Below are 22,364 nucleotides of genomic sequence, written 5' to 3' on the forward strand. Positions count from 1 at the left end.
TTCTTATAGAAGACCCCTACGTCTTCTTATCGAAGACCTCTAGGTCTTCTTATCGACGACCTCTACGTCTTCTTATAGAAGACCTCTAGGTCTTCTTATCGAAGACTTCTAGGTCTTCTTATAGAAGACCTCTAGGTCTTCTTATCGAAGACTTCTAGGTCTTCTTATAAAAGACCTCTAGGTCTTTTTATAGAAGACCGCCAGGTCTTCTTATAGAAGACCTCAAGGTTTCTTATCGAAGACTTATAGGTCTCTTAGAAGAAGCTTTTCCTATAGAAGAGGTCTTCTTATAGAAGATCTCTAGGTCTTCTTAGAGAAGACCTCTAGGTCTTCTTATAGAAGACCTCTAGGTCTTCTTATAGAAGACCTCTAGGTCTTCTTATCGAAGACTTCTAGGTCTTCTTATAGAAGACCTCTAGGTCTTCTTATCGAAGACTTCTAGGTCTTCTTATAAAAGACCTCTTCTTAGAAGAAGCTTTTCCTATAGAAGACTTAAAGGTCTTCTTATAGAATACCTCTAGGTCTTCTTATAGAAGACCTCTAGGTCGTCTTATAGAAGACCTCTAGGAGGTCTTCTTATAGAAGACTTCTAGGTCTTCTTATAGAATACCTCCTAGAGGTGTTTAATTGTTAATGTCTTCTTTATACTACTCGATTTTAAAACTGAGGTTGTGAAGAAAATATCTTCGATTACTTTACCCATTATCACATTAGACAAAACTCCTAAAGATATATTTTATGGAAAACATATTTATTAAATAAAATTTCATTTCACTAGGAAATTTATAATAAATATTGCCTATAGATCCAAGGGTAATATGTTTAGAAACGGTTACGGCGAACAACAACACGACGACGGTTGGTCTTATAACGATAACCATCGGCTTGAGAGAAAGAATGGGCAGGAGCCGAAGCTTCTACATCATAACTTTCGTATGCAGCGGCAGGAGCGGCATATGATTCAACAGGGGCTGAATAAGAAGCGGCAGCAACGGGAGCAGCATAAGATACTGCTGGGGCTGAAGCTGCTGGTGGCAAATATTCAGCAGAAACCTCACGACGATGACGGCGAGCAGTCTTTACAACACGGCGACGTTGGGTCTTGTAGCGATAGCCATCAGCTTCAGAGAAGGAATGGGCAGGAGCAGAAGCTTCAACGTCATAGCTTTCATAAGAAGCAGCTGGAGCAGCATAAGCAACTTCAGGGGCTGGTACAGATGCAGCTACACCATAACTGGCAGCACCGACAGAACCACCACCAACATTTGGTGGCAAATATTCATTGCTAAGTTGAGCAGCAGCAGTGGCAAACAAGGCAAAGGCAATGGAGAGTTTCTAAAAAAATGATAATAAAAAACAATTTCAAAATGATTATATTTGCAAGGACGCCAAAACTAAGATAAAAATACTAACCATTTTAATTATTTGGATTTTGATGTGTTGTTCTGAAGATAACCTATGGTAATGCTGTTTTATCAAAGTCCAAATGAGTTTTTATGCAAATATTTTTGTAGGAAGAAAAATGAATATTTGTCTTTGCTAAATATAATATATAAAACTGCAGCACATTGTTCCGTTAGTGTTAGGTGATGAAAACATTGGCACTGCAGTTTAACAACCCCGTTTGTCTAGTTCTAAAAAAATACAATACATCATTGTGTGTTTGTTATGCCTTTCACAATTATGCTGCCTTCTTATAGAAGACCTCTAGATCTTCTTATAGAAGTTCTTTAATTACACTGTGCAACACTGAAAATGCAAACAACTTCTAGTATGCATTTTTTGAAAGTACATATTTAGACTAAGAAAACCCTAGTAGGGTTTTGTCCTGTCAGATCCAGTTCGGATTTTATGGCCTCGTCTAAACCGGGCTAAATCTACACTTTTTTGCATTTATCAGGCCTTTATCTCAGAAACGAATAGGAATTTGGCATTGCTGTCTTTAGCAATATTGTAGCCCTAAACTAGTAGAACTTATCTTTTGAAAAAACATTAGAAAAACTCCATCTAGGGCATCAAAATCTATAAAATATAGAAAATTTTACATAATTGCTGAAATTCTGGTCAGTATCGGCTAAACTATTGGGAGTTGAACCAAGTTACCTTTTGCGAAAATCTTCCAAATAAGGTTCTCAACAATTCTTTAGAACATTCTGAAACTCTAAAATGCTTACTTTATGTTGTTTCACCGGTATTTTGCATCATATCTTTTACAACACGTATTTCAAACACAGTTCACACCAACAGTTTATTCTCGCATTTCGGATTTCACTACATTATTGACATTTTTATTAAATCGTCGTTGAAAAATGTACTGAAAACAAAGGCATAGAGGCATTTTACAACAATGACATGTTCTGAAGAGTTGTGTATTACATTACAGGGAATATTTTTCCAAAAGAAAATATTCAGAAAAAAATAATGGTTTTGGAGATACGGAGCGAAATGTATAAAAATTGTGGCATTTTTGCATATATTTTGAAATTTGAGTCAATAAATGTAGTTTTTCGAGTTCATTATTTCTCCAAATATTTTATTCTTGTCCTTATCTACAAATTTGCTTCAGAGGTCAGAAGAAGATTCGCATTGGTTTCAGAGATATAGACCCGAATTTCTTTAAAAACTCAATATTTAACCATGTCATATGGGGGTAATAAAATCCAAGCTGGATCTGACACAACTAAACCCAACTAGGGTTTCTTGTCGTTTGGGTCTGTACTTTCAAAAAATCATCAGTTCAAATTGTTTGCACAAGATCACCTTAAAAATGTTGCACAGTGTTATTATAGAATATCTCTAGGTCTTCTATAATAATTTTACATTTTTGGTTAAGACCGTAATGGTTCACAATACTGGACATTTTGCAATAGTATTTATGAAGCTCTAGGTGCATTTTTGGTTATGGTGGATTTTATTGAGCTTCCAAAAGAGGCACATGATGGACCCTTTGAAGGTAGAGGTGATATCATGTATCTTCCCAAGTCCTGAGCAATAAAGAGGTATCCTCTCATGACAATCATTGCACATTCAGGTATTCCAAAATAATTACACTAACTTTCAAATTCAAGATCCACCAGGTATAAGGGCGATATTTGTTTAAGACATTATTTAGAAAACAAAAACGAGTGCAATTTTTAAAATATCTATCTTTAATATTAATGACATTATTTGCAATTCTGCTTAATAAAAAAATCTCTCTTTTTAAAATTATTCAAATAATTTGAAATTAAAAATCGACTTTCTTATCGAAAACACTATAAATCAAATCGTTAAAACCAATAAAAATAAATAATTGTTTTGCAGATGATACTCCGCCATTAATTTTAGCATACAACAGCATTTCAGATAATTTCTTTTTCTATTTTCGATAATTAATTTAAAATATGTGTCACAAAACGAGAACTGTCAATAAATCTCCATTGATATTAGTCTATCCACCAGCAGCGTCAGATTGTCTGTGGTGATCTAGACTCTGCTATGCATATACCGTGAGTTTATTTATAACCAGTTTCTTAAGGCAGTTTAGGCCACAAAAAGAAACTTTACATTGTGGTGGATAGTCTGGCTATTATTTTAAATGACCTGCGGTCTAAATAATGACATCAATGTAAATTATACGTTAGTCTGGCACAATTTCTAACATTTAGAAATTATTAGTTATTTTTGTGGGTATTGGAGTGGGAACTGTAATTACACACTCACCAGAAGTTTACATGATAATGAAGTGGAATATGCTAACTGAAGAATATAGATTTCTTTCAAACAAGGTTTAATACCGATGAAATGACGGCTTTATACCCATTGTGAATATGAAATATGAAGTAAGAACCACTTCTGTAAAAAATCCTTCTATATGAAAACGTGAACCCATATATCCCATTTTCAATACCAAAGATCATATTGCGAGCTGTATCTTGATTTCAACAGATAGACTTTGCTTTTTATGCTGAAATATGTATACTTTATAGGGTCTTTGACGCATATGTGAGGCGTTCAGCGCCAAAACGGCACATCTCACATGCTCAAAAAAACAGACTGACTATAAATATTCAAGCGCAACCTTTGGAAATATATACTAAAAAACTCCATATTGCATTGTATAATTTTGAACCAAACGAACCACTGGGTGGCGTAAGGTGACGACAGGGAGGCGCAAGATGAGACACAGAGTAATTCTATAAGAAGACTTAGAAATCCCCTATATGAAGGTCTTCTATAAGTTGAGTTTGAGTTTTATTGTGACATTTATTGATTTTTTTTTACCCAAAAACCTTATATATTGAATTTTATGGCACTTGGTTAATATTAACCAGTGCGACCAGAGGGATCTTTGTTTCCATAGTAATTTGTATGTGGCCGAAAATTCTCTAAAATCCAATCGATGAAACATTTTTACCAGTCCATTGTTGCGGCTAAAAAGCGAATCCTACAAAAAATTTGAAAAAGATAAGCCAGTAGTGACAATATGATCCCAGGTTTAGGGTATTCAAAGCAAAGAATTACATCTCTGCTTTAAAAGGATAAATCTGACCTAAAACTAGGGATGAGGAAGTCATAATACTGCTGACTACCGCAGGTTATGCGAAGATGAAGAAGAAATAGATACAATGGAGCACTTATTATGTCGTTGTCCTATGTTCATGTGGATGGATGTCCTTGGAACATATAAAACTGGTGTTATCACTTTATGGGAAGTACGATGGAATCGGGCCCACTTAAAGACCACAAACTCTTTTGTACTGTAGTATGGCTGCCGTGAAAGAAACCACGAACAACACCCAGAGAAAAAATGACACCATACGTGGTCAAACTGTGCACATCCGTTGCCGATAGTGTAGCAACAACGTTTGTGCTCCAATTAAGCACGCCGTGGTCAATTCGACAACGGTTTCGACACAAATGTGGTTGAATTGAGCACGGATGGTGCCATATTGACACCACTCCGTTGTCAGATTGATCCCATACGGTCAATATTGCAGATTTTGTTGTAATGACGGATGCCAAAAACAAGCGTTTCTGCCGTTTTGGTTTCATTACTTACTCCCATTCGTATATAATTGATAATATCCCATTTACTCGCCTTCATAAGATAATTATTTCATAAAGCAGTTTTTCATTTTATAACGTTTTTTGCTTCTCTAGTAAATTTATTATTTTGTTAGTTACGACTTTTGGCATTTATGGTGACGTTATTTAATTAAATTTTAGTTATTGGAACAAAAGTTACTAAGTAATGTCACATTAGCCGATTTTATATCATATACAGTATTGAGAGGATATATTAAAACTAATGTTTTAACAAGTGGGAACGGTGTTAAGTTCGGACGGGCCGAACTTGTTATATCCCCTACCTTGAAGTATTGAAGTAAAATGGAACAATTATTTTCCTTTCGTTTATGAAGAAGACTAAATACCAATTTCAAAATACCGAAATTCGGGATGTACCGTTCTAAGGGGGCTATATCAAAACTTCGATCTATACTGACAAATTTCTGGCGGAAAGTTTTTAGACTCAAAGAAGACTAAATACTAAACTTCCGATATTTCGGTAAGATAATGTGACTAAAACCCTAAAAATGCCGAATACCAAGAGATACGCTTCTATGAAGATATAGGAAGACGTGGACCTTTACAGTGGTGGCCAATACATTTGCAACAAATTGCACGTTTTAGGAATAATTTTTTTAAATATTTTTTTTTTTTGAAAGTAAAATTAAGTATTTTTTGCAATTATTTATATGTAGTTCATTGCTTCAAATGTAAGAAAATAAAAACTATTGACAAGTTATACAACAAAAAATTTGAAAATATGTATATGAAAATACATAACTCGGCTTAAAATTTAATGGTCAAAACATATGCAACTGAACCAAATCCGATGCAAAAATCTTCAATATTTTGTAAAATATCATTTTATATGATTCAAATCATTTGTATTGGTTTTGGGAAGATTAAGAGTGAATAAAATTTTGAAACTGATATCAGTCATACGTACTTCTTCGGGGGAGTTCAAAAGTAATGGAAATTTTTTCACATTTCAGTTGTAAGTTTAATAAAATCCAAATTTAAGAGTTCACTTCCATCATTTATTAGCAAAAGTCAAAACTCTTGATCTCGAAAAACATATGATAGTATGATCGTGGGTCCATATCAGAATGATGGATCTATTGATGTTATAACGGGCGGTATCATTGAAAATGTTGGATTCTATAAACTTAAACTGTTTAAGAAAGCTCATCAAAAGATAACATAACACAAACATTGAGTATATAGACATTTCCAGAAAAAGAAAACGCATTATCTCCGAGTCCGAACGGCGTGTCCTAAGACACCACTTATAGACAAGTTTTACACGGCTGAAAATGTCGCCAAAATTACTGAAGTGTATTTTGCCACCGTTAAAAATTTGATGTTGCCTGGCTGGGGATTCGTTTTGAAAAAAGGTGGCAAAGCGACCCATGATGCAATTTATGTATAAAAATCCAATTATACAATTAAAACGCTAGATCACCATGTAATGTGCAAAAATGCAAAAAGTGAGAATGGGAAAATGTGGTTCTCTACACAAAATCCATTATATATTAGGTAGTAGGCCCGTTATCTAGCAGACACGTTATTGCAATTTGCATGAGAGGCAAAGGTTAGTAGTTCTTTTTCCATATGTAGGCTACTTTGCATGTATATGCCCTCCAGGAAATAAAATATAGACCAAATTTTGTTTTGTTTCATAAAAAAGTAGTGGTCCATTTCACCCGCAAAATTATATCAGATCATCAATCAAAATTGTAGGCATCTTCTTCAACCTAAAATCTTACCTCGTGCAAAATTTCGTGATTATTGAGCTAAATTTGCGACCTCTAGCGTGATAATGATTACACTGCAAACAAATAACTGGGTATATTAGGCTGTAACTCTTTTATTTTATCATGTACACCAACACAATTGAAATCAATAGAAATGTCAAGCGTTCCTTCTCCAAGTATAGCTTACTAGCTGTATATTAAAATTTTTTACAATTTTCATACAAAAGTTGTGGTCAATTTAAACCTTTAAATATTATCTGATCGCAATCTCAAATTGCAAGCTTGTTCTTTGGCATATACAAATTTTATTAAAATTTCGCATTGATCGGACTATTATTGCTACCTACAGATCCGCTACAAAATTGGATAAAGATTATAGGGATCTATTCTGGTCTGAACCCGACCTCCATACAAAATTTCCTGACGAACTGTCCATAATTGCGGCCTGGAGTTTGATTACAATTTATAATGGACACACGGACGGACGAACACTTATCTCAAAATCGCTTCATCTCGTCGAGATATGAATATTGGTATACCACATTGGGGGACTCCGACGAATATTTAGCGGTGTTACATACATTTTTACCAAAATAAACTTATAATACACTTTCGCATGTGGTGTAGGGTATAACTACATTTACGACGTATTTTATAATTACCATTTTACCTCTAAAAGAATTCTTCTTGTTTTTGATAAGTTGGAACCCGGAGTGGCGGGAGTGCTGATAAGTGTCTCATTTCGTTTCCACCATTCATCTATTTTGGATGGAACCGACACTGTTTCATCACTAAGAAATCATCGATTTCTGTAAGTTGAAATAACATCAACACAGTTACCTCTGAGTATGTTGCGCGTGCCTTCGCTGTTTTCTGTTTGTTTTGTTATTGTTGAAGATTCAATCATATGATTGCTTAGGTCTGGAGTATTCCCCCATTGGCTTAACATTACTTTCTTTTGCAAGGCGTCCTTTCACTTTCTGCAACACGAAAATAATAATAACAAGTAAAAAGTCGTTAAGTTCGGCCGGGTCAATTTTTTTAGACCATCCACCATAAAATAGTCTTTATTAAAAATGAATAATTAGTTTCCTTTCACAATTTTAGATGGAAACAGTTTTCGACTATGGATACCCAAATGCCTAAATTATCTAATCTAATAAATGTGTCTAGCGACATAGCCCTGTGTTCTCGAACTATCTTTAAATTTTTTGGTGGAAAAGTTTTATAACTGCACGGAACCTTAAAAGTCAAATAACGGATATTTCCTTCAAACAATGTAGTTAAGAACCTCAAAATACTGAAAATCGGGACGTAACTTTACATGGGAGCTATACCAAAAAATGAACGTTGACGATTTTTAGTCAAGAAGTTTCTTGACCACTGAAAATTCAAATGTCATACAGCTAGTTCGATTTTTAGTGAAGAAGTTTCGCGACCACACGAAATTTCAAATGTCAAATTACAGATAGCTTTGTTAAAAATTGTAACTACGAGGGCAGTTCGGAAACTTCTTAGCCTAGCACAAAAAGCGCGGTATAAACAGAAGAAAGTTAAGTGTTTTGGAAACTTCCATCTCTGTTATGAACACATGTTAAATTTTATTTCGATCTGGCAACTCCTTCATACAGAAACAGGTGTTCAAAAAAGATGCATCCGCAATTTTTTTACAATCGAAAAATTAGAAATGCGTGCTGTCATTAAATATTTACATAAAAAAGGTTTATCGGGACAAGAAATTCATAATGATATGGTGAATGTGTTAGGTGAAAGTGCTCCTTCATATACAACAGTAAAAAATTGGGTTGCTTAATTTAAACGTGGTCGTACAAGCATAGAAGATGAACCACGTAGTGGACGTCCAAAAACAGCAACAACAACAGAAATTGTAGCCAAAGTGCATGATAGGGTATTAAATGATCGACGAATAAAAGTGCGTGAAATTGCTAATATCATGGGCATCTCAAATGATCGAGTCCATTTAATTTTGCATGAAGAACTACAGATGAAAAAGCTTTCTGCAAGATGGGTGCCGCATTTGTTAACAGTCGATCAAAAACGCATAAGAATGAACATTTCTCAAGCTTGTTTGGATCGTTTTAAGCGAAATAAAGTGGATTTTAAGCGTCGTTTCATAACTGTTGATGAGACATGGATCCACCACTATACTCCAGAGACAAAAGAACAATCCAAACAATGGACTGAAGCTGGAGGAAGTGCCCCAAAGAAGGCAAAAACAATTCAATCGGCTGGTAAGGTTATGGCAACGGTTTTTTGGGACTTCAAAGGTATTTTATTGCTTGACTAACTGCAAAAGGGAAAAACAATAACTATTGCAACCTTTTGGATCAATTAAATGTACAAATTCGAGAAAAACGTCCTGGCTTACAACACAAAACAATAATTTTTCATCAGGACAACGCACCAGCGCACAAGAGTGTTTTAACAATGGCTAAAATCAACGAATTAAAGTGCGAGTTGCTTGACCACCCACCTTATTCTCCTGATTTAGCTCCCAGTGATTTTTACTTGTTCCCAAATCTAAAAAAATTCCTTGCTGGCAAGTGTTTTACCTCAAATGAAGATGAAATTACAGTTGTAAACCACTATTTTGAAGACCTTGAGGAAAACTATTTTAATCAAGGGATAGAATTGCTAGAAAAGCGTTGGACTAAGTGTATTGAAGTTTCAGGAGATTATATTGAAGAATAAAAATATTTTTGAAAAACTAACTATTCTCTTTCATTGATAGGCTAAGAAGTTTCCGAACCGCCCTCGTAAAGTCCTCAAAATATCGAAAATCGGGAGGTATACCAATACTTGGACCTATGTTGACGATTTTTGGTGGAAAAGTTACGTGGCCACCGAGAACCTCAAATGTCAAATTACAGCGTACCGTTATATGGGGGCTATACCAAAACTTGGACCTATGTTGACGACTTTTAGTGGAGAAGTTTCGTGGCCACTGAGAACCTCAAATGTCAAATTACAGCTAGTTCGGGTAAAAATTGTAGCTAAAATCCTGAAAATACCGAAGATCGGGAGGTACTGTTATATTGGGGCTATACCAAAGCGTGAACCGATATAGCCCATCATCGAGCTTGACCTGCCTGCAAACAAAATACGCATCTTCCCAAAATTTCAGCGTCTTATCTCCATTTCTGTGGATGCTAGATCTACTCAGAATTTTATCCTGGTCCGCAAATGATTATTTCATAGCGTTACAAACGCAAAAACAAACTTTATACCCTCCACACGATTACGAATTGACCACGTGCCGTGCTCGATTCGAGCGCATCGGTGCTGAAGTTAAGCACAGTCGTTGTCAGATACTAAAAATTGAACTCGTAATGTTGTCAATTTGCACAAGTTTGTGCTCAATTTGAAAATTGACAACATACGTGTAGGCGTTGAATTTATGGCAGGGGGTCTCCAGATTCACTCCGGTGGATGAGAGAATTGCCACAATCCACATAAAAGCAAAGTTGTTTAAAGTCAGTTTCATCTGCGCAAACGCCACAGCAAACGCCCTGGTCTGGGCAGTAATATTATTTCAGAAGATTAAAAACATGTTATGGAGGTTTTAATGCTACAATTGAGAGGAGAAAGTATCTCTAGTGCCACCGAATTATTAGAATTAATTAGTATTATCAAATGATTTTAGATTATAAAATAATTTTTCAAAATATAACAGCTTTTAATTGGAACAAAAAGTACAATACATTTTGTGCGCCAGGATAATGTTGTTAAAAAATTCAGATTTGTAATGAAGAATTTTTCTTAACCTAATAACGCAACAACAAATTATGTCCTCGACTGTCGTAAATTAAATTCAAATAACTACCTTCAACAGTCATTCACACTAGGTTATTTTGTTTATAATTTACTAAGAATGAAATCGACATGCTTTTTAATTACATTGATTATTACTTTTGTGTGATAATTACTACCTCGTATTAACAATTATTTGTCTAAAATTCAACCATTATTATTTATAAAGCTAATAAACTCATCTATCACACCTGTGTACACATACATACATATATGTACATATTTCTGTGTGTATTTGTAGGTATATTGAAATGCGATAAGGAAATCTTTTTTCAATACAAAAGTTTTTATTACCAATTGAAGAAAGGCACGCGATTTAATCCGTCTTTCAAAAGTACGACAATTCTAAAGCCTGACAAATGACTTTTTTGTTTCAATGCAAAAGAAATAAACAAATAAAATGCACTGAAATCATCACCTGTATTGAATTGAATAAAATTGAAAAGGAACAGGTTTTCCTTTTAAATGGAATATTTCTATTGGGATAGCAACAAATAAATCTCCTATCGGAATCGGGCAGAATACAATTAAAAATTGTGTATTCTTTTTTATTTAAATCTAAACGAATTGCTTGACAAATAATTGTATAACATTTGGACTATTCAAAATCGAAGAGTTAGTGAAAGGTAATATAAAAAAATAAATAAAATAAAAAAAATGATTGGGGACTCATCCAAAAATCTAGTCGGACTAGGTAATGAAATGTTGGACTGACTCTGATTGTTGCAAAGAAGAAGGGGGGAGTAATTGTCTTAAAGTAATATCTGCTTGTTTCGGCTGATATATTTTGTATTCTATGACAATTGAGTGTATTTATGGAAGTAAATAAATTGATTTTTGTATAAAAAGATGCATTTGGCATAAGGAAGACATCATTATCTTCTGGATTCTACAAGCAATAGGAGATAAGCATCATACAACAACATGGTTGGTATTTAGATTAGTTACACCAGCGTAATGTAAGGACTAAGGCTAATTGAAATGAATACTTTTCTTGTCATTACAGAAATTCATAATTTTGTTTGCTTTTGTTGCTGCTGTTGCCGCTCAACATGTCAGCAATGAATACTTGCCACCCCACTTCGATCTGGGTGGCGCTAGCTATACCGTCTCATCCGCTTCAGCTCCTGAGGCTACATATGCTGCTGAAAGCTATGATGTAGGTGCTTCTGCTCCTGCTCACTCCTTCTCCGAGGCCGATGGCTATCGTTATAAGACTCAACGTCGTCGTGTCTTCAGAACTGCTCGTCGCCATCGTCGTGATGTCTCCACCGAATACTTGCCTCCTGCTGCATCTGCTGTCTCCACTGAATATTTGCCACCTGCTGCTTCTGCGCCAGCTGTTTCTTATGCTGCCCCAGCTGCTTCCTACGAATCATATGATGTTAGCGCTTCTGCTCCAGCTCACTCCTACTCCGAAGCTGATGGCTATCGTTACAAGACTCAACGTCGTCGTGTCTTCAGAACTGCCCGTCGCCATCGTCGTGATGTCTCTACTGAATATTTGCCTCCTGCTGCTTCTGCTGTCTCCACTGAATACTTGCCACCTGCTGCCTCCGCACCAGCTGTTTCTTATGCTGCCCCAGCTGCTTCCTACGAATCATATGATGTAGGAGCTTCTGCTCCAGCTCACTCCTTCTCCGAAGCTGATGGCTATCGTTACAAGACTCAACGTCGCCGTGTCTTCAAGACTGCCCGTCGCCATCGTCGTGATGTCTCTACTGAATATTTGCCTCCTGCTGCTTCTGCTGTCTCCACTGAATACTTGCCACCTGCTGCCTCCGCACCAGCTGTTTCTTATGCTGCCCCAGCTGCTTCCTACGAATCATATGATGTAGGAGCTTCTGCTCCAGCTCACTCCTTCTCCGAAGCTGATGGCTATCGTTACAAGACTCAACGTCGTCGTGTCTTCAAGACTGCCCGCCGCCATCGTCGTGATGTCTCCACCGAATACTTGCCTCCTGCAGCCTCTGCCCCCGTTGCATCCTATGAATCTTATGAAACCGCTCCTGCTGCATCCTATGAATCATATGATGTTGCTGCTGCTACACCAGCTCACTCCTTCTCTGAAGCTGATGGCTACCGTTACAGGACTCAACGTCGTCGTGTGTTCAGAACTGCCCGTCGTCACCGTTTCTAAGCTGTTATCATAGTACAATATATTTCGAATTTAGATGCTAGGTATTTAAATTTCGAGATTTAGTAGAATTCAGAAAGTTTTTGTCTAAATAAAATATAGAAAAATTATAAATGTTTTGTTTGTTTTATATGCTGAAGATACTTTTATCTGCACCAATAGTGAAAGTCTTTACATGATAATAAGGCATACCCTCACATGTGCAGCATTTTTAAGGTAATCGCGCCCAAGCAACATCTATTGGGGATTTCAGAAAAAAATAGACGTCGAGCGAGAAAATCCTAGTTGTATTTTGTGTTCTTCGATCGGAAATTGGCATACTTCTATGGCTCTATTATTGGGCCATTTTTGGTTACGAAATTGGTATCAATTTAAAACTCGGAAGGTCTTCTATAATATTGAAAAATTTTGTTAAAATATGTCCAACCAAAGCTGGGATAGATATTCGCATAAGAACAACACATTGAATTTTTCACCAAATGAATTTTATGCCCATTCCGACCCCTGAATATTATTCGATCATCACAAACATCAATAGGCTTCTTCCTCTCTGAGACCCCATCAACCCTAAAGATTTAATGACGATCCGAAATTGCAGACGGGCGGACACACATATCCAGCTGGGGTCAGCTCGTCGAGACATAAATTTTGGTATATCACCAATATTTTTAAAAAATTAACATAGCTGAAGCCAAGGTTTACCCTTGCAGAACACGCGACTTGTGATTGTATATTATACAAATTAAATATTTTTGGATAAAATGAAATGTTTTTGGACGTGGCAGAAAATATTGACCTTAAAGCCAACTTGTCTTTTTTTCTCTCTCGATTTGTGGTTAAACCACACTTTCTACGAGTTTCCTGTCAAAGTAAAATTAGAAGCAAACTAAATAAGGATCATCTCACTAAAGTATTAGTTTTCAAAATTTCAACTGCTTCTATCATTAAATGATGCTGACATTTTGAAGCCAGATTTACAGTGTTTTTTGAAATTTTCTTTTAATTTCATTCCGCAAACAGGGTTTTCAAAAAATCATATCCAATATATGAACAAGTTATTATTTTTTTAAATAGGTTAACAAATGGCTATGTTATAGTGGTTTAAGTCTGAAAACCCCCACAAAAAAACTATAATTGAATTTCTCCTAATTTTCAATAATATTTTCAATTTTTGTTTTGTTCAATATTTATTTTGAAAATTGAGACACATTCAGTTATAGTTTTTTGTGGGGGTTTTCGGACTTAAACCACTATAACTTAGTCATTTGTTAACCGATTTAAAAACATAATAACTTGTTCGAAAAATATAATTCAACCCTTTAAAGGGAAGAAGGATCAATAGAAATCCGTTGTGAAAAAAGAAGATATGCCCGTTTAAATTTGAAAACCCAGATTTTCACTGCTTTTACCGTTATAAAGAAATAAATCGAAGTAACCCAAACGAACTAAAGACATTCCAGTTCTCCATGGATCCCAACATGATAGAATTTTGCATTAGAACGCTTGAATTTTTTTCTGGTCAAATTTTGTAGCACCGTGCCATTTATCGACATTTTCCGAAAAGTTTGCACCTTCTCAAGGCCAAAACCGCCTGAAGGAGCATTCCAATGCTTTTGCGATGTATAAGAGAGTTCTTAATTACTGTCTTGGCTACAATTTTTCTCTTTGTGTTGGATCGAAAATCTCAATGGTTTTCCTTCCATACAAATCGCCCCGGCCTAGTATATACACTTTAATACGAATAATGTCTGTCAGTCTGTCTGTCTTGCTGGTGCGCACGATAACTCTCGAACGGATCAACAGATTCGAACCAAATTTTTTGTATCGTAATATTTTGTCCAAACTTAGTTTAAGCTCGAAGATGGGCCATATCGGCCCACTCCTTTTGGTACCTCCCCCATAAAAATTCAAATTTTTTCTGTAAAATGGAGCTCTCGAAGGGAACAATCAATTTGGTCCAAACTTTGCACATCGTATTATTCTTTCAAGGTATAGATCGGGTTTGAATATGGACTATATCGGTCCACTCCTTCGGGTACCTCCCACACAAAATTCGGATAAACTGAAGTTTAAGAGCTCCTCTCCGATGGTTTTGCAATTTTTTCAGTAGGTTGTATTTGCGGCCCCCTTTCGACGCTACAATTTTTTTTTGCGCAAGTCCATACTTTCTGTAATATTGGCCTAAACGCTCCAAGAAACCCTGACGGCACCAACAAAAATGGCAAATCCGCAAGATAATTCTCGCAGGGAGTTTCTGATCGGTGCAGGCTTTGCACATCGTATTATTTCATCCAGTCATGTATCAGGTTGGTATATTGATTATATCGGTCCACTCCTTCGAGTACTTCCCACACAAAATTTTGATAAAGTGAAGTTTAAGAGATCCTCACGTATCGTTTTGAAATCTTTTCATTAGGTGTTTTTTGCAGCTCCCTTTACAACGATACAATTTTTTGCCGGAGTAAGTCAATACTTCCTGAGATATTGGCCGAAAATCTCCAAGAAACCCTGGCGGCACCAACCAAAATGGCAAATCCGCAAGATAATTCTCACAGGGAGTTTCTGATTGGTGCAGGCTTTGCACATCGAATTTTTTCATCCAGTCCAGTATGGGATTAAAATATAGAGTATATCGGCCCACTCCTTCGGGTACCTCCCACACAAGATTCCGATAAAGTGAAGTTTAGGAGCTCCTCTCGCATCGTTTTGACTCTTTTTCAGTAGATTGTTGGAGCGGCCTCATTTACAATGGTACATTTTGTTCCGGAGTAAGTCAATACTTCCTAAGATAATGGCCCAAAAGCTTCAAAACCCTGTCAGATATTGTGCAAGATAACTCTAAAACTTGTTCAAAAATTTCTTTCAAACTTATCTTAACATAATTTAATATTTTGAGTCCTTTATGAGGATGTTTGGTTGCCGAAAATGTTTGGTATATGTCAATAATTTGGTATAAGCCCACGTTACGGTACCTACAGATTTTATAGCAAACTCGTGATATAAAATCAATATATTTTATATAAGGCATAATTATTGTGTTTGGTTTTGTTGTTTTTTTCTTGGTCAATGGCTGAGGGTATTTCTCCGTCAGCACAGCTGACTTATACGTCCTTACTTGTTTTAACTGAGTTTCGACAATATTTAGAGTACCGAATATTAGCGAATATTTTCAAACTTTTGTGGGGGAGGTATCGGAAGGTCCACTCCTTCCACCTTCGAGTTTCATCTAATATTCGAAGAAGTATTACGATATCCAAAGTGTGGACGAACGCAGTATTCGGTTCGAGCTCTCCAGTCACTACATATGGTGTCATAGGGGGTTTTTACAAAATTCGGGCTTTTTTCTCAAGAAGTATGGACTTGCCCTTGAAAAAACTTTTACTGTCGTAATTGAGGCAGCGAATGCAAGTTGCTTCAACAAAAATCAAAGTGATCCGAGAGCATGTGTTAAAGTGAATTTATCCAAAAATGTGTGTGGAAGGTACCCGACGGAGTGGACAAATATAGTCCATATTCGAACCTGACCTATACCTGGTAGATATATTAGGATGGGTAAAGTATGGACCAAATCTGTCACTCCCATCAAGAGTTATCGTACGCACAATTTTTCCGAACATTTTTGAACTTTTGTGGGGGAGGTACCTGAAGGAGGGGACCGATATGGCTTATCTTCGAACTTAAACTAAATTTGCACAAAATATTACGAAGGCCACATTTTGGACTGAAACGGCAGATCCGTTCGAGAGTTATCTTACTCTCCAACAACTGCACACAGTGTCATAGGGTTTTTTTGCACCTTTCAGGCATGTTTCTCAGAAAGTATGGACTTGCCCCTGATGAAACTTGTACCGTCGTAAGGTGGGGCAGTGAATATAAGTTGCTACAACAAAACCAAAGCGATTCGAGAGCAGGCCCTAAACTGAACTTTTCCGAAATTTTGTGTGGGAGGTACCCGAAGGAGTGGACTGATTTAGTCCATATTGAAACATTATTTAAGTCTGGTACACATTTCACGATGTGCAAAGTATGGACCAAATAGGTTACTCCCTTCAAGAGTTATCGTGCGCACAAATTTTGCGAACATTTTCGAACTTTTGTGGGGGAGGTACCTGAAGGAGTAGACCGATATGACCCATCTTCGAACTTAAACTTAGTTTGGACAACATATTACGATAGCCAAATTTTGGACCGAATCGGTTGATCCGTTCGAGAGTTATCGTGCGCTCCAGCCAGCCAGACAGACGGACGGACATGGCTGAGTCCACTCCAAATTGTCTAAAACACATTTCGTCGAAACATACTTGGGGTATAAAACCAGGGTATAAAAGGGTATAAAACGAATGCGTTAGTCAGGTCGTGTCATGAGAATGAGCGGCGATGAATCCACTAAAAGGGGTATAAATATGGGTCGAATGGAGCTACACGCAGAATTGGAAGGCCAAGACTGCAGAGTATTTTTGAACTTTAGGACTCAGGAGGTATAGACTGCGTTACAAAAAACTTATCGTTGTAATGAAGACCACAAATACTAGTAATGGTAAAAATTTAGCCTGGAGTTTACCAACATAGCCCACATTCGAACATATTGCATATTTACATTGGAGTTGTTTGCCGGGTTAATTTTCTTCACGAGAATTTTATTGGCCTATACCCAATTAAATTGCCAATTTAAATCAACTGGTTGACCAAATCTAATACCGTGTAACTCATTATAAAACTAAATTATACGACGCTCTACAAAAAATTAACCAACCACCATTCGAGAATTATCGAACAGGCGGACAGATACAAAGTTGTCTGAAACGACTCAAAATTGTCTCAATGAGGCACACTTTATATATAGAAAGGATTTGCATAAAAAAAATAATTACTCTCAATCTTTTCTTCAGAAATTCAACCCCAAAAAAATTAGGCTTATTTCAGCAATATATATTTAATAAAATATATTAAATTTATTGAAAATAGATGCAATATCGAACATAAAAATTGACCTTGAACCATTTCTTTTAAAAAAATATAAGCACACCTGGCTACTGAATTCCACACAATTTACAAGCGCCGCTGTGTCTGCATTAACAGTTTTTAACGAATCTTTAACTGTCATCACTTTGCCTAATTGAAATTAAGTTACTACAAATCACAAGTACCGCTGCCAAAAGCCGAAATAACAGCCGGCAAAAGAAAGTCAACTTGTTGAGCATGCTCGTGCCACGACATAAAGACAACACTTAATCCGCTTGTCGTTTGATCGTCTTTAACTCCAATTGTGGGGGAGGAGAATACTGAAATTAAACTAAATTTGGACGAAGTATTAGGAGATCCATAGTTTGGACCAAAACGGTCGCTCCGCTCCAAATAATTGTGCGTACCAGTTAAATTTTTGCACATTTGTGGGGGAGACACCTGAAGAAGGGGACTAATGTACATCTTTGAACTTTATAGCTGAAATATTACTAAGTTAAGTTAAGATTGAACCAATGCAGTATCCAGTTCGAAAGTTGTCGACTGCATCAGCCATTACACATGGTAACAAAAGTGATTTTTTTACAGCTTTGGGACCATTTGCTCAGAAAATATTGATTTGCCCTGAAATAACTTGTACCTTCATAATGGCGACGGAAAATACAAATGAATCAAAGAGATTCGAGAGCAGACCTTAAACTGCTCTCCGAAATTTTGGTGGGATGTACCCGAAGAAGTGGACCAATATAGTCCATTTCGAACCTGACATATGCCTCGTAGAAATATTACTATGTACAAAGTATGGATCAACTCGGTTACTGTCTTCGAGAGCTATCGCGCTCAGAATATTAGCGAAAAGTAGGGAAGGTACCGGAAGGTGTGGACCGATATTGCCCATCTTCGAACTTAAACTAAGTTTGAACAAAATAGGGCAAGTTTTGGACCGAATTGGCCGATCGATTCAAGAGTTATCGTGCGCTCCAGCCACTATACATGGTGCTATAGGGGTTTTTTATATCTTTCGAGTGATTTTCTCAGGAAGTATGAACTTGCCCTTGAAAAAATTTGTAATGGGAGCAACGAATCAAAATGATTCGAGAACAGTTGTTAAACTTAATTTTTCCGTAATTTTGTGTGGAATTTACTCGAAGGAGTGGACCTATATAGTCCTTATTGGAAACTGATCTATATATGTCTTGTAGAAATAGTACGTGTGAAAAGTGGGGGCCATATCGATTTTTGCCTTGGAGAGTTATTTAGCGAAAAGATTTGAACTCAGCTCACTCATCAATGCATTTGCGTCAGTTTTTGACTAAAAACAAAACAATACTCACTTGGTTCCGCTGACTTTTTCCTCTTCCCAAAACTGAAGATAGCGATATAAGGAAAGTGTTTTGCTGCGATTTAGGAGATAAAAGAAAAAGCGCATATCAGTAGTGTTGCGAGGATTGGAAAAAACGCTGGCATAAGTTAATTTATCTGGGGGGTTCTGATCATTAATTAACCGTTATAACCTGTTCAAAAATAGCTGTATTTATTCATCAATTACTATATTGTCCTCTTTTGTGGGTGAGGATGTTTTATCGAACAACGTTATATGTAAAACTTTACATAACCTTAAATAAAAGCTTGTTATAATATGGCACTGGGGTATGGGGTTGTAAACAAATCATCACCCTAGTTTGTACCCCAATTCGCCATAGATTATAATCATTACCAGATAAAAGTCATTACTTTTTTAAAGTTTATCTTTACGAAATCAGCTTTTAATAGGAACTCATCGTTCATTTATTTTATGAAATATTCATCTTCATTCCAACTATTTTAACATTATCGCAAACAGGATTTGCATAATAACATAACTTAAATATTCACTCCAAAGCTATTTTTTGAAAATTCACCCCCATAACTTGGGATTATTTCAGCAATATAAATATCATAACAAGTATTGAATTTATTTAAAACAGATATAATTTTGAACACGACAATTGACCGTGAACCATTTCTATTAAAAAGTATAAGCACATCTGGCTACTGAATTCCATACAATTTAAAAGCGCCGTTTTGTCTGCATTAACAGATTTTAACGAATCTTAAACTGTCATCCATTAATCATTAATTTGCCTAATTGAAATTAAGTTACTACAAATCACAAGTACCCCTGCCAAAAACCAAAATAACAGCCGGCAAAAGAAAGTCAACTTGTTGAGTAAGCTCGTGCCTCGACAACACTTAATCCGCTTGTCGTTTGATCGTCTTTAACTCCAATGGACGATAGCAATTAATATTTTATTGTCTCCTCGGATAAATTGATCTCAATTAAAATAATAACAATAATAATATGAATGCACGCTGCGAGTGACCACCAACCACAGCAAGTGAAAGGCCAATTCAATGCAAAGCAGACGTCTGCTAGTCACAATCACTGCAATGCACTGGTCAGGCAACATAATCAAACAAAAGAATAGAATCGGAACCTTCTTCCTAACCAGATGTTATAGAAAAAAAAAATAAAATATATTCTAAAATAACTTGCTATACCAGCGATTTTGAATATTTATATTTTAGTATAAAAAGCTGCATTTGTCCAAATCTGAGTATCATTAACGGTTGGATTGTAAAGGAGTTGACTGCCGCAATAATGGTTTGTATAGAGAAAGGAGAAGGACATTCATTATTGGAAATAAAATTGATTTTTGTCTTATAGAAATTGTTTATCGTTTTTGCCTTGGTGGCTGCTGCTGCTGCTCAACTCAGCAACGAGTACTTGCCCCCCAATGTTGGAGCTGCTTCTGCCCCAACTGTGTCATATGCTGCCCCAGCTGCCTATGAATCTTATGAAACTGCTGCTGCTCCAGCTGCCTCCTATGAATCTTATCAAGTAGCTGCTGCTGCTCCAGCTCACTCCTTCTCTGAGGCCGATGGTTATCGTTACAAGACCCAACGTCGTCGCGTCTTCAAGACCGCTCGTCGTCATCGTCGTGATGTATCCACTGAATACTTGCCTCCTGCTGCCTCTGCTCCAGCTGTCTCATATGCTGCCCCAGCTGCATCTTATTCTGCTCCAGCTGCCTATGAATCTTATGAAGCCGCTGCTACTCCAGCTGCCTCCTACGAATCCTATCAAGTAGCTGCTGCTGCCCCAGCTCACTCCTTCTCCCAAGATGATGGTTATCGCTACAAGACCCAACGTCGTCGTGTCTTCAAAACCGCTCGTCGTCATCGTCGTGATGTCTCCACTGAATACTTGCCTCCTGCTGCCTCTGCTCCAGCTGTCTCATATGCTGCCCCAGCTGCATCTTATTCTGCTCCAGCTGCCTATGAATCTTATGAAGCCGCTCCAGCTGCCTCCTACGAATCTTATCAAGTAGCTGCTGCTGCCCCAGCTCACTCCTTCTCCCAAGATGATGGCTATCGCTACAAGACCCAACGTCGTCGCGTTTTCAAGACCGCTCGTCGTCATCGTCGTGATGTCTCCACTGAATACTTGCCTCCTGCTGCCTCTGCTCCAGCTGTCTCATATGCTGCTCCAGCTGCTTCATATTCTGCCCCAGCTGCCTATGAATCTTATGAAGCCGCTCCAGCTGCCTCCTACGAATCTTATCAAGTAGCTGCTGCTGCCCCAGCTCACTCCTTCTCTCAAGATGATGGTTATCGTTACAAGACTCAACGTCGTCGTGTCTTCAAGACTGCCCGTCGTCATCGTCGTGATGTCTCAGCTGAATATTTGCCTCCTTTGGCCTCCAACTCAGTTGCTACCTATGAAGCTCCAGCTGCTTATGAATCCTATGAAGTTGAAGCTTCCGCTCCAGCTCATTCCTACTCTGATGCTGAAGGATACCGTTATAGAACTCAACGTCGTCGCGTTTTCCGTCGTCGTCGTGTCTAAATGATACGTCTGAAGGGAGATGTTTGATGCAGTAGATCTGCAACAAATGTGATGATCTATAGTTAAATTAATCATAGCAATGTTTGTTATGACTTCTAGTAACATACATAGATATAAATATTGAAAATAAAAACAAATATCAAAACCATACTCAACCTGTTTCTTTTCGAATTTGAAAATCGTTAGCATATTTACGCATTATTTTATATCATTAACATGTCATTTTCACCAACCCATTGGCGTGTCATTCTCAACTAACCTTTAGGATAGAATAGCATGTAGTCCATTTAGGTTCCACATCACATCTGTTGCTATCCATTAAATCCAATCGGCACTGATTTTGCGTCCTTGGCTCTCCTCAAAAGAATTTCAAACAGTTTCCTATTCTATGCTGCTTACCCATATGAATCCATAATCAGCATCGAAAAGGGTCCTTTCGCGAAGGCTGTAGAGGAAACGATGTTTGTTTTTGCAGGACACCTTGAGGTCGTTCAGACCACGTTCGGTTTAGTCCCCATACAAAAGTTTTTAACCATATTCTCCATATAACCCATATACATAGGTTTACGTGTTGGTGCATCCCAGAATTTTCAACCGCATTAGCCCTTATTTCGCAGAGAATTGCTAGTATAGCGTTTTCGCCTTCGAAAGATTTTCTGCAAGTCAATGCTATTAGCATAATTATACCCTATACCACAATGTGGAAAAGGGTATTATAAGTTTGTTTTGGTAAAAATTCATG

At 37.0% G+C, this 22,364-nt stretch overlaps 2 protein-coding genes across 2 annotated transcripts; one reads left to right on the forward strand and one right to left on the reverse strand.

The window, feature by feature from the left end:
- Window positions 1-822: 822 nt before the first annotated feature.
- On the reverse strand, window positions 823-3,982 carry LOC141402935 (uncharacterized). Its single transcript, XM_073985062.1, has 2 exons — window positions 3,962-3,982; window positions 823-1,335 (listed from the first exon to the last, which is right to left on the reverse strand). The coding sequence occupies exons 1-2, from the start codon at window positions 3,980-3,982 to the stop codon at window positions 823-825; spliced, it is 534 nt and encodes a 177-aa protein (XP_073841163.1).
- Window positions 3,983-4,157: 175 nt separating this feature from the next.
- Window positions 4,158-21,622, forward strand: LOC141402936 (uncharacterized). Its single transcript, XM_073985063.1, has 6 exons — window positions 4,158-4,169; window positions 11,641-11,778; window positions 11,830-12,753; window positions 20,441-20,759; window positions 20,856-21,248; window positions 21,324-21,622. The coding sequence occupies exons 1-6, from the start codon at window positions 4,158-4,160 to the stop codon at window positions 21,620-21,622; spliced, it is 2,085 nt and encodes a 694-aa protein (XP_073841164.1).
- Window positions 21,623-22,364: the final 742 nt, after the last annotated feature.

This window comes from Musca autumnalis, unplaced genomic scaffold (assembly GCF_047663935.1).
Source record: "Musca autumnalis isolate F117 unplaced genomic scaffold, ASM4766393v1 scaffold_4, whole genome shotgun sequence".
NCBI classification, from domain to species: Eukaryota; Metazoa; Arthropoda; class Insecta; order Diptera; family Muscidae; genus Musca; species Musca autumnalis.